The following is a 12,571-nucleotide window of genomic DNA, read 5'->3' on the forward strand; positions in this document are numbered from 1 at the left end:
ACCTCCACAGTGCCACTTTTCCTTTCACAGGACCGCAAAGATCCGGCTGTTCCTCTTTGTCACCTGGGTGAGAATTTGACTTTGCACCTGTGTGTGTCATCTCTCCTCTTGCCTGTGGCAAACGTTGGCTTGCCTTGGCCCCTCTGCTCTGCTCAGTGCTCTGCTGCCAGAATAATCTGCTTCTCTCATCACCCTGAGATCATGGCACCCCTTCTCCTCGGCCCTTCACTGGTGGCTTCTTTGTTCCCAGATCCTGCACCAACTCCTTGGCCTGACTTTCAAGGTGCTTCCTGGCCCGGCTGCTCCTTGTCCCTCTGCTCTTGTGCCCTGCCACGCCCTGCCTTGGTTCCACCACTCTCAGCTGCCTGAACGGCTGTCTTGATTCCGTCCATGTTGTTCCCCCTGTGCTCTGGCTGTGCCAGCTGCCTCCCGGTTCCCCTGCAGGATGCTGCTTCCCAACTCCCAGCCCCACCTGGTCCTTGAGGCTGTTGGTGTCGTGTCTTTGTGGTTCTCTTGTGCTGCTGTAACTGAGCACCTGCCATTGTCCTAAACACAGATTCCTCCCCTCTCCTCCTGGCTCCATCGCCCCCCATTCTTCTCCTCTGGCAAATGTGGGACTTGTCTGCGCACCTTTTGGAGAGAGCAGTTCCTTCTGGGTGCTTGTGTGGGGCTCTCTGAACGGGGCCTCTGCGTGCTTGGGTGTGGGGGGCTTGCCGGATCCTTGCTTCCCTTCCCGCTGCTGTGCGGATCAGAACAGCGGTGGCCTGGCAGGCCCTTATCTGCAGTCACAAGAGCAGGCAGAGCACGTGGTCCCAGGGATCCCAGCCTACTGGGTAGAGCGCGCTGGCTGCTGGAATGGTCCAGGGAGATTGGAGGTTGCCATGGAGAGGCGGGCTGCTGGCGGCTGATCTGGGCGCTGTCCCTCTGACCACTCCAGATAAGCAGAGGCACTGAAAGGTGGAGGGTGGAAGAGGGGACAGGAGCTGAGCCGAACCAAGCTGGAAGCCAGCCACACACAGCAGCAGAGCAGGCGAGTCTTTCTCTATCCGGGCCCCCGAGCCAAACCCCCAGCTCCCTTGGCTGCCACCTTCTGCAGGGATACTCTGCCCCCCTCTCTCTGCCTGTCTATGTCGCGTCTGGTCTCTGCCTCTCTGACCGTCTTTGGAGAGCGCACACATGTTCAGGCTCTGAAATAGGCACTGCGCACATGGAAGCTCAGCCAAGCTGTGGATGTGTTTGCTTGCAAGTTCCCTGGGGAGAGACGCCATTCAGGCTTTTGCCCACAGTCTCAGAGGTATGTGGGCTGCTATAGAAACGCTCTTTGCTCGATTAAAGTCAGCTTTCAGAGCGCCCCCCCCCCAGTTAGCAACCATATATTCACTTAAAAAACCAAGAAAACAAAACCCCAAAATGAATACAGCAAAGCCCTGAGTGATGGATCTCAGAACAAAGATGGAAAGAAATGGGCATCAGTGAGGTGTTCTGCTGGGAAACCTGGGCACGTCTCCTTGGGGGGGGGCAACAGAAAAGCCCCCCTCTCTGCTTGCTGCTTGCCTACCTTCCAGTGGGGACTCAAGGCAAGGCCTCGGGACAAGAGCCCCATGTTTGGGCAGGCTTGAGCAGAAGGAAGCCTCCGTGTGGCAATAAGGAAGGCAAGTGCCTCCTCTCCTCGACCAGCTGATATGTTTGGTTCATTGTGAAGTCACTGCCTTCCCCACAGCTGAGCCCCCTGCCTCACTGCAGGTGGGAGGTCTGCCTGCAGGTGTTTGATCCTCATCTGGTTGGCTGCTTTAATGCCCCTCCCATGCCAGTCATCTCTCCCATTTACATGGTACTGTGGCAGACACTGGCAGCCCAGGGCTTCTAGCAGGACCAGACCCAAGGGGCCCTTCTTCAAGCAACTGGGTTGCTAGTGGAGCCCCACTGGATTGGGCCAAAGTAGACCCATCCAGTCCAGCCTCCTGTTCTGTGCAACAGAGCAGAATAGGAAGGCAGGGACTCTCTCTGTGATCCATATCTGCCCCCACCCAACTACTGGTGTTCAGAGGAATGTTGTTTCTGCACATGAACTGTTGATGGCCCTCCCTGCTCCACTCTTTGTCCTAATCTCTTTGTGAAGCTCTGGTCATCATCACTTGTGGCAGGGAGTTCCACAGGGCAATTACTAGCATTCTGTAAAGAAGGAGGATTTTCTTTTACCTGTCCTGACTCTCCTGCCAGTTGGTGTCATTGGGTGACCCTGAATTCTAGTAAATGGAGCAGGAGAAACTCTCCCCCTGCCCCCCACTCAAAGAAGAGGTCTGCCTTGGATGGGGCCAGTGCAGGTGGGTTGAGGGAGCTGCGTGAGGGTGGCTGCTCAGGTGCAGCTGGATCTCCCAGCCCACGTGGGTGAGGAGTGTTCAGAATGCCACTGGATTCGCAGGAAGTGGCCCCGCCTGGATTCTGACTGCGGCTTGTGCCATCTTCTCCCCTAAACCACTGGCGTTTTGTGTCTGCTGGAGAAGCCAGCAGGGTAAGCACGCGGCATTCAGGTGCCCAAGATGAAAAATCTGAATGGCAGCCACTGTCCACGTGAGGCCCTTAGTGGCCTTTGCTGTAGGTGGCCCCTCTGTGGGAGGACCTCAGTGGTGTGCTTGTGATCCTTCCCGGGAGAGGTGCCACCCCAGCCCTTTTCAGACAGAGGGAGGCACAGGATGCCTGCCCTGCCCTTGCCCAGCAGCCAGGCTTTCTGCACCCCCTGCAGCACCCCCTGCTTTCTGAAGCTCAACCTGTGGAAAATCTGAGCTTGCAAATACGTGGCTGCCGGGCTGCCAGGGCTGAGTGCTTGGCCAGTGCGCACAATGCAGCCTTATCTGGTGCCCTTCAGGCTCCCGGCTGGCTGCACTACAGCACACAGACCAGGCTTTCAGGCCGGATGAATGGAACATGCCTGGTCCCCACTTCTTCCGCTGGAGATTCCTGGCTGCAGCTTGCTCATTCACAAGGATCCCGGAAAGAGCTCAGCTGAGCCCCAGTATGGGATGCGGAACAACTGAGGCACCACCCAAAGAAAAAAATCCTGCCCATCAGGATAGTGCCAGGCTCTTGCAGCGAGAGCAGTCCTGAGCAGCCCTTTGCTGCTGGCACCTCCAGGGCTGCCAGGAGAGCTGCTTTGGGGAGGCTTCTGTGGGCCGCAGGAGTCTGATCGAGCCCCTGGAAGTTCCAGCCACTGGGAATCTGCTGGCCTTTCAAGGGTTTGTGCTGCAGCCACCCTGGATTTCCGACTTCCAGGGAGGTTGTTCAGGTCCTTTGCTTGCCAAAAGGAAGGGAAAGGAGAGCTTCAGGCGGCAGGCCTGCACACACTGCTCCCATGCTCCCCCCCCTTGAGCACCTGCAGAGAAGATCAAAGGCTTCCCTTGGCTGTTGGTTTCAAGCCATCATTTGCACTCCAGGGTATCCAGCCGGAAGGGAGCCCTGCAACTTTCAGGTGCCAGAAACCAAAGACTGATCGAAGAGTTGTGTGGGTCTGAGGGTCTTGCCATCCAGCTTGGGGGGGGGAGCGCAGCGGCAGAGCAACTCAGGCTTTGGGCAGCAGTGTCTGCAGTTTGGGCTGGGACAGCTCCTACCTGCCACTCGGGAGCTGCTGCCAGGTGGAGGAGGCAGCCCTGAGCATCCAGCTGGGTGCTGGTGGTCTTCAGCCTGGTGCAGAGCAAAGCAGCATGTGTTGGAGCTGGTGGCGTGGCCAGGGCGCCATACGGAGAAGGGCTGAAACGTCAGGCTGTGCAGCAACTGTGGGTGTGGAGGCCGGCAGAGATCGGCAAGGGAGAGGCCGATGGAATGGAGCAGAGGGCAGCCAAGGAACACTCAGCCCTTGGGCTAGGCAGGACTGCCCTCAGGCGGGTTGCAGCATTGCTCTCCAGAAGGATCTCACTGTTCTCCTTTCCAAACTCTCTCTCTGGCTTTCCTAGCTAAATATATCAATGCAATAAACAATATGTCATCATAGTGACAAAACTGACTACAGCAGCAATAAAACTCCATGCAGGAATCGGTTTGGTTCATTCATGGTCAGTGACTCTATTCTGCTTGATTTGTGGCTGCTGCACATGTTCTCTGTTGTAGGAAACAAGCAAAAAGAGAAAAACAATTTCCAGAAACAAACCAGCTACTGGAGAGATGGAGCCGGGGCAGGCTTTGTTTGGACGTGTTGCCCACATCTGTGGGGCTGCAGCCAAGGCACCCCTGCTCTGGACACTAGCAGGTGGAAGCCTAAAGCCCTCGGCCAGGCCTCTGGCGTAGGTTCCGAGTGCCACAGAGGTGCCCTGCGGGACAATCTCCCCTTGGATTCCATGCCATAATTTCTAAGTGCTTCCAGTGGTCTCCTCCTGTTCCCAAAGCACATCCAGTTGACTTTGCTGGCCAGACTCTTCCCTCTGAAGCAGACTTCATTCTGAGCTATGCAGTCTTGCTCAGAATGGCTTCCGCCTGTCTCTCTCTCTCTCTCTTTGTGGTCTGTAAGACTAGACCTGGCAGCCAGCAGTGGGCAGCCAAGCTGTTGCCAGGCCAGCCTCTAGAGCCTTCTTAGCAGTCCTGGGACGTGTTGTTTGGAGCAGATGGGCTGGTTAACTCTTCTGGAACTGGGAGCACCGGCCAGGCAGCTTGTTCAGCCATGGGGCAGGAGGCAGGACCCTTCCATGGGGAAGCTAGGCCAAGTGGAGCGCATTCAGCTCCACCGAGCCCCTGAATGCAGAGACCAGGAAAACCCCACTAGGGATTCCCTGAAGGTGACTGGTCGCTGCTGAAGGACCCAGGCAGGAAAGCTGGTTACTCCCAGATGCAGCCTCTGAACTGGTGGGGGGATGGGCTCTGAGAGATTCACACACACCCCTGGCATGCCCTTTCCTTCCATTTACTGCTAGTATCAGATTCAGGGTCAGGCAGCCACATTTGCTTTTGTGATGGTGTCCAAAGAGCTCCTTTCTTGTGCTGGTGGGTGCCACAGCTGGCATGCACTGGCTCACAGCCCAGGGGAGCCTCTCTGCTTGGCAGCTGAACCTCACCCAGCAGCTTCCGGGAGCTTCTCTCAGTGGCTTGCTTGCTTGCAGGCTCTCAGGTCTGCAGGGGGTGGAAGTGGCAGGGGGAAGGCTGGGGCATTCACGGGCAACGTGGGGTGGACGCTCACCTGTTTGGTTTCTCTCTGCAGAAGGAGCTCCTGACCCAAGTCCTGCCAAGCCTGGAGGGATGTGGACACCCCAATTATTGCCAGGTATTGTGCCCACAGACACATACCCCCCATACCCATGCTGAACCTCCGCCTGACTACTTAGTGAGGCTGCTGAGAACAGATCCCCTCTTGCCAAAGTGCCTTTCCTCCCCCGCCCCCTGCTGAGCCAGCCATGAATCTTTGATGTGCCTGCCATGTGCCCCTCACGTTGCATTAGCATCAAACACGGCCCCTCATCGGCAGAGCCCCTGGCGAGGTCTGAACATTGCAGGGCCTCAGATCTCAGACATCAAGAATGAGCAGAGGTGGTCTGTGAGCTGCCTGTGTCCATCTGGGCTCCCCCTCCTCAACTGGGCCTGGTAAATCCTCCAAAATGGGTCACAGTGAAGGAAAAAACAAACAGGTCTCTACCCTGTGGAGCTTACAAAGTATTGTGTTGTTCAAACTAGGGGTGTGGCACTTCATGAAGTATGAGAGGGCATATGGGTCCCTGCCCCAATAGGCTTACAGTCTTGATGTTGACTTGAAAGCAAGATTTGGTGAAGGGATCAAAGTGCCTGAAAGTATAAAACCATTGGGGTGGGAGGGAATATGATCATGGGAAAGTTGCTGCCCGAGGCCCAGCAAACAGGGTTTGCTGCAAGGCCTGATCTGGGGCTGTCCTGCTGCAGCCCCTTTATGATCACGCAGTGTTTCTGAGAATCCCTGAAGACCTAAGCTGGGGTGAGCTGCTCGTGTACACTTATGCATGCAGTTCTTTAAATTTTTGTTCTGTTTTTCCTTGTACTAACTCTGTGACATGAGTCAGATTGCTACTGTTCCATTTCACAGATGGGAAACTGAGGCTGAGAGTAACCACAAGTCAGAGCTTTACAAATGAAGATAGAGTTCATTAAAGAAATATAGATACCAAGTAAAAGACGTTTAATTTCAGGTCAGTTACAGAGCTTAAAAATGGTTTGAGAGCTACCTGCAGATAGCTGTGCTTGGACAGCAGGAGTTAGTTGGAAAGGTGACTGAATCTTCTGGGGTGACTGCTATGATGATCAAAAGGAGAGGGAAGATCACTTATCCTGGTCTGTTGTGACTTTTGTGTGCAAAGTCCTTCTAAGCAGCAGTGGCAAGGCTGCAAATTTCCAGGTTCCAGAGGAGAAATAGAGGAGGCTTACTTTGGGAAAAGAAGCCTCCATGTGCAGCATGGACACCACAGCTGGTTTCTGAAGTGACCCCAAAAGGTGGAGCACACCTTAGTAGAGAGAAAGCTGGCCTTGTTCAAAAATGGAGGTTCCTGCTGGGACAGAAACCTCAAGACATCTTGCTGGAGAGAAAGCTGACCCACATCTGTTTGCTTCTGAAGTGACCCCAATCTGCTTCCAGAGCAAGAAGTTATAGGACCTTTAAACAAAGGAATTTTTGGCAGGACAAAGAAGTTTGGGCAGCTTCTTTAGCTAAGCATCCTGAGCTTCCTGGCCTTTTCTGAGTTTGCCCATCTAGGGGAGTTCCTGCTTAAACAATACCTATGGCAGGCTGTGTTACCTCAGGCTCAGGTTAGCAGACTTCTTGGCCCAAAATCTGAAAAGAACTACCCAGTTGTGCAATTGTAATTTAATTTAAGATTCAGGCAGGACTTGTTCCTGCTAGCTATCCTTCTGTCAGATCTCAAGCACCAGATTTACAGCCCAGACCTATCCACACTTTCCTGGGAGTAAGCCCCATTGACTCTAATGGGACTTACTTCTGAGTAGACATGCATAGGATTGGACTCTGAATCAACCACAGAGGGGCCTTTCCTTTCTGGGAGCCAGCAAATCTTACCCCTTTTCACAGATCAAGGAGGCCTGCCTGGTTCTGAAACCAAAAAGAGGGGTGTATGTGACAAGCTTCTGCCTGCTCAGCTGGAGATTCTCCAGGTTTTTTTTTTGGGGGGGGGGGGGAATCTGTTGCACAGAGGCTGCTCCTCTGAGCTGCCTGGCAACAGAAGGTCGGGAAATCTCTGGGTACTCCAGAAGAAACAGACCCCAGGAATTGCTCTCTCTTGTCCTATTTGGTGCCTCACAGATCCAAAGAGCAAAGTCTGACCTTCTGGCTAATCCTCCTGCCTCTTCCCTCTGTGCAGGACTGGGCGAATGAGCTGAACCCTCACGGAGAACACTGAATGGAAAAGCTTCAGAAGGTAATGTGGCCAGGTCAAGCACTCTGTGGGCATGCATTCAGATGGGGGGGGGGTGTAGCTGCAGTAGTCCCTTCCTCTCAGCCAGACATTGAAGCCCCTCAATGCTCTTCATGCAAAAGGCACAGCCCAGAGCAGAGCTGCTGCCGCCTCTGGGAGGGAGAGCTTCTGCAGAAACACATCTGCCCATCAACACAACAGCCCCCTGGTGCATGAGGAAGCACACGAGGGGCTTCTCAGGAAGGCTGCACAGGCTGAGCACGCCCCCTGCTGACTGATCCCTGCCCTCACTGTCCTGGCACAGTGTCTGTCTGCAGAAGGGGAGCTTCTCCCTGAGGCTAGGGACCCTGAGCAATCCAGAGCTCCCCTGGGGTATCCCAGGAATTAGGGGTCATTCCCTGGCATAGGACGCACGGGAATGTGTCCTGTGTGTCCTATACCACAGCAGTATAGGTGGCAGCAGAGCAGGCTGGTCCTTGCCAAGATCTGCTCCGTGCCCAGGGAGACGGGACGGGATGCTTCTTGCTCCTCAGAAATAGAGGCAGGTGCATTCAGGTGTAGACTATTGGAGGAGTGCAAGGAGCTCCAGTGACCTAATCTAGCATAATGTGACCAGCTAGAATAAAGAGGATTTGTGGTCATCTGGGGAAGGCTGGTGGAGATGTCAGAGGTCAGGAGCTGATTTCCCCCACTGCTGATGGCACTGCAGTGGCATTTTGAAAGTGTGGCAGGACATTGCAAAGAATCCCCGGAGAATGTCCAGGTTGTGATTTGCCAGGGATCCAGCAAGGGCTCTTGTTGGGCTACATGAGGAATGTTTCTAGGAGAGAGTGCACAGACCTGGTGGGGAATGCAGCAACTTCAGCAAAACTTGACACTTGCCAGAAGGTGAGAGAACTCAAGAGGGCCTCCCAGCTGCAGAGGGCGTGGGGCAGAGCATAAGAACATAAGAACAGCCCCACTGGATCAGGCCATAGGCCCATCTAGTCCAGCTTCCTGTATCTCACAGCGGCCCACCAAATGCCCCAGGGAGCACACCAGATAACAAGAGACCTCATCCTGGTGCCCTCCCCTACATCTGGCATTCTGACTTCAGGAGGTTGCGCATACACATCATGGCTTGTACCCCATAATGGATTTTTCCTCCAGAAACTCGTCCAATCCCCTTTTAAAGGCGTCTAGGCTAGACGCCAGCACCACATCCTGTGGCAAGGAGTTCCACAGACCGACCACACACTGAGTAAAGAAATATTTTCTTTTGTCTGTTCTAACCCGCCCAACACTCAATTTTAGTGGATGTCCCCTGGTTCTGGTATTATGTGAGAGTGTAAAGAGCATCTCCCTATCCACTCTGTCCATTCCCTGCATAATTTTGTATGTCTCAATCATGTCCCCCCTCAAGTGTCTCTTTTCTAGGCTGAAGAGGCCCAAACGCCGTAGCCTTTCCTCATAAGGAAGGTGCCCCAGCCCCGTAATCATCTTAGTCGCTCTCTTTTGCACCTTTTCCATTTCCACTATGTCTTTTTTGAGATGCGGCGACCAGAACTGGACACAATACTCCAGGTGTGGCCTTACCATAGATTTGTACAACGGCATTATAATACTAGCCGTTTTGTTCTCAATACCCTTCCTAATGATCCCAAGCATAGAATTGGCCTTCTTCACTGCCGCCGCACATTGGGTCGACACTTTCATCGACCTGTCCACCACCACCCCAAGATCTCTCTCCTGATCTGTCACAGACAGCTCAGAACCCATCAGCCTATATCTAAAGTTTTGATTTTTTGCCCCAATGTGCATGACTTTACACTTACTGACATTGAAGCGCATCTGCCATTTTGCTGCCCATTCTGCCAGTCTGGAGAGATCCTTCTGGAGCTCCTCACAATCACTTCTGGTCTTTACCACTCGGAAAAGTTTGGTGTTGTCTGCAAACTTAGCCACTTCACTGCTCAACCCTGTCTCCAGGTCATTTATGAAGAGGTTGAAAAGCACCGGTCCCAGGACAGATCCTTGGGGCACACCGCTTTTCACCTCTCTCCATTGTGAAAATTGCCCATTGACACCCACTCTCTGCTTCCTGGCCTCCAACCAGTTCTCAATCCACGAGAGGACCTGTCCTCTAATTCCCTGACTGTGGAGTTTTTTCAGTAGCCTTTGGTGAGGGACCGTGTCAAACGCCTTCTGAAAGTCCAGATATATAATGTCCACGGGTTCTCCCGCATCCACATGCCTGTTGACCTTTTCAAAGAATTCTATAAGGTTCGTGAGGCAAGACTTACCCTTACAGAAGCCATGCTGACTCTCCCTCAGCAAGGCCTGTTCGTCTATGTGTTTTGAGATCCTATCTTTGATGAGGCATTCCACCATCTTACCTGGTATGGATGTTAGGCTGACCGGCCTATAGTTTCCCGGGTCCCCCCTCTTTCCTTTTTTAAAAATAGGCGTGACATTTGCTATCCTCCAATCTTCTGGCACCGTGGCCGTTTTGAGGGACAAGTTGCATACCTTAGTCAAGAGATCTGCAACTTCATTCTTCAATTCCTTAATAACCCTTGGGTGGATGCCATCAGGGCCCAGTGACTTATTGATCTTTAATTTATCAATGAGGTCTGAAACATCTTCTCTTTTAACCTCTATCTGACTTAACTCCTCGGTTAGGAGGGGCCATTCGGGCAGCGGTATCTGCCTGAGGTCTTCTGCCGTGAAGACAGATGCAAAGAACTCATTTAATTTCTCTACCATCTCTAAGTCTCCTTTTATCTCCCCTTTCCCTCCCTCACCATCCAGAGGGCCAACCGCTTCTCTGGCGGGTTTCCTGCTTCTAACATATTTGAAGAAGCTTTTATTATTCCCCTTAATGTTGCTGGCCATGCGTTCCTCATAGTCTCGCTTGGCCTCCAGTATCACCTTCTTACATTTCTTTTGCCACAGTTTATGTTCCTTTTTATTCTCCTCATTAGGGCAAGACTTCCATTTATGGAAGGAAGCTTCCTTGCCCTTCACAGCCTCTCTAACTTGGCTAGTTAGCCATGCGGGCACCCTCCTGGATTTAGTGGAACCCTTCTTTCTTTGCGGTATACACCTCTGCTGGGCCTCTATTACTGTTGTTTTAAGCAGCCTCCATGCACTCTGGAGAGATTGGACTCTTTTTACCCTCCCTTTCAACCTCCTTCTAACCAGCCTCCTCATTTGAGGCTGTCAAAGGTCGGAAGTCAAGGGTTTTTGTTAGAGATTTGCCTGGTATTCTTCCCCCAACGTGCACGTCAAAACGGATCACAGCATGATCACTGTTCCCCAATGGCTCAGTAACGTTTACATCTCTAACCAGGTCCTGCGTACCGCACAATATTAAATCCAGAGTCACTTGTCCTCTGGTGGGCTCCGTGACTAGCTGATCTAAGCCACAGTCATTTAGCACATGCAGCACAGCCCTAGCATATCTGCTTGAAGGTAAGCCTTACTGAATTCAGTGGGGCCTACTCCCAAGTAAATAGGCATAGAATTGCAAACTGTATTGACTGACTTTAAGCGGTCTGGGAAGGCAGTAAGGGGGTGGCAGCCGCTTGCCCAGTATGGAGTCCAGTCAGAGCACTGGACCATGTCAGGCAGTGAGAAAGGCAACAACTGATTGCTGTGTGTGAAATGGAGTTGCAGGACAATGGAAGGAAGCGAAGAGGTGCGAGGTGCAGGGCAGTGTGAGGTCGGCAAGGATGTGTTTTCTCTCTCTCTCATTTTCTTCTCATCTCGGATGTGGATGTGTCTCTTGGCTGCAGCAGACAAGCACCTTGCTGGTTTCAATGCAGAGCGCCTAAAATGTTTGACAATTCCCTGCAAGACTTTTTATAGACTGATGTATTCATGTGTGCGCCTATAGAAGGTATTGGTTAAATCATTTTCAGGGACTGCTGTGTCTTGAGGATGGGGCTTCCCCCAAGCCCACTTCCTCCCCTACTCCTTTTTAAAAAAATGATTTTGCTGACATCTGCCTGTGACAGGGTGTTCTGCAAACAAACAAGCTATGCTGGTAACTCACCACTTTCTGAATTTTTACTTGGCCCCAATAAAGGTCTTCTGACCCTGTCTTGGACTGGGCAACCCAAGATCTTATCAGTCAGAATCTGTTCCCAGAATCCTTCAGGGCACACTTGGAAGGCCCCAAAGCTCTGTAATGAAAAGCGTCACAATCCGGAAAGCAACTGTGGGAGGGGAGGAGGGAGCAGGTGCAAAACACAGCAGCAGACTTGACTGGGGGGGGGGTGCAAATGCCTTCATGGGATGATGAAGCCGGAGACAACTGCCTTCGCTGGAGGGACGTCATTGTTGGAACAGTCCTTTTGCGCTTTAGAGGCAAGAACCAAAGGCATATTGGAGCCAGGCTCTTATGTTCTGCATTCCACTGGCTCCCGTCTCCCGGGAGGACCGAGTGGCCAAGACAGATTTCACAGGGCCACTCAATAAGCAGCCCGCAGCCTCTGGCCAAGGAGGCTGTTCTTTTGTTCCTGTGTAGGGTCAGATAAAAGCAGAGAGAAGCAGAGCTGAGCCCCCCTCTTATTGGTGGGCACGTGTGAAAGGCAGATGTCCAGCTTTCCATGAACTGGTTCCAGTATACATGTTGGCAAACAGCTAGTTGGACCAGGCAGACTCTAACCATGGTTTTGTAGTTGTGTTCAGGCTCCCTGTCTTTTCCTGGTGCTCCCTGAAAAAGAGTTTTATTGTTTGTGGATTATGTTCATGCCTGGATTTCCTTCTGTGGTGGACATTTAGTTATTTGATTTTTCTCTGTAAACCGCTTTGTGAACTTTTAGTTGAAAAGCGGTATATAAATACTGTTAATAATAATAATAACTCAAAGCTGCCTAGATAGGGGTTCTCAAGTGGCCACCCAGAGACCTGATTTGTTTCCATAAGACAGCTGCCTTTAGATGCCCTCAGACCAGAGCCTAGGTCCGTCTACTTGAAGTGCATGCTTAGGCCTCCACTAATCATGTTTCCCTGAGGTCGGGCATGGATTTCTCCCAAATTTTAACCTCTCTCCTCCATGCACAAAAGTGCATTTTTGGCCACTGTTTGCAGGTACTGTTTGAAGAGACACTTGGCCAACAGACTGAGGCAAAGAGGCAAAGAAGGAAGGCCCATAGCCAGGGAGACAGACCAGGGACAGACTGCACTTGCTCCCGGTGTGGAAGGGATTGTCA

General features: G+C 52.4%; 1 protein-coding gene across 10 annotated transcripts in view; it reads left to right on the forward strand.

The window, feature by feature from the left end:
* The window catches only part of DMTN (dematin actin binding protein), a 36,000-nt gene that overhangs the window by 11,426 nt on the left and 12,003 nt on the right, over positions 1-12,571 (forward strand). For 7 of the 10 annotated variants that reach the window (XR_010794966.1, XM_066639134.1, XM_066639143.1 and 4 more), the window contains exons 2-3: positions 5,183-5,245; positions 7,320-7,376. Coding sequence is in view for 9 of the 10 variants with exons in the window: in XM_066639134.1 (XP_066495231.1) it covers positions 7,359-7,376 (18 nt within the window). In the remaining variant the exon portion in view is untranslated. Of the gene's footprint in view, positions 1-30; positions 68-868; positions 1,031-1,059; positions 1,295-5,182; positions 5,246-7,319; positions 7,377-12,571 lie in introns of those variants that run through there. The other 3 variants (XM_066639137.1, XM_066639135.1, XM_066639141.1) reach the window with 3 other exon arrangements.

The sequence above is a fragment of the Tiliqua scincoides genome, chromosome 11 (genome assembly GCF_035046505.1).
Source record: "Tiliqua scincoides isolate rTilSci1 chromosome 11, rTilSci1.hap2, whole genome shotgun sequence".
In the NCBI taxonomy this organism is placed as follows: Eukaryota; Metazoa; Chordata; class Lepidosauria; order Squamata; family Scincidae; genus Tiliqua; species Tiliqua scincoides.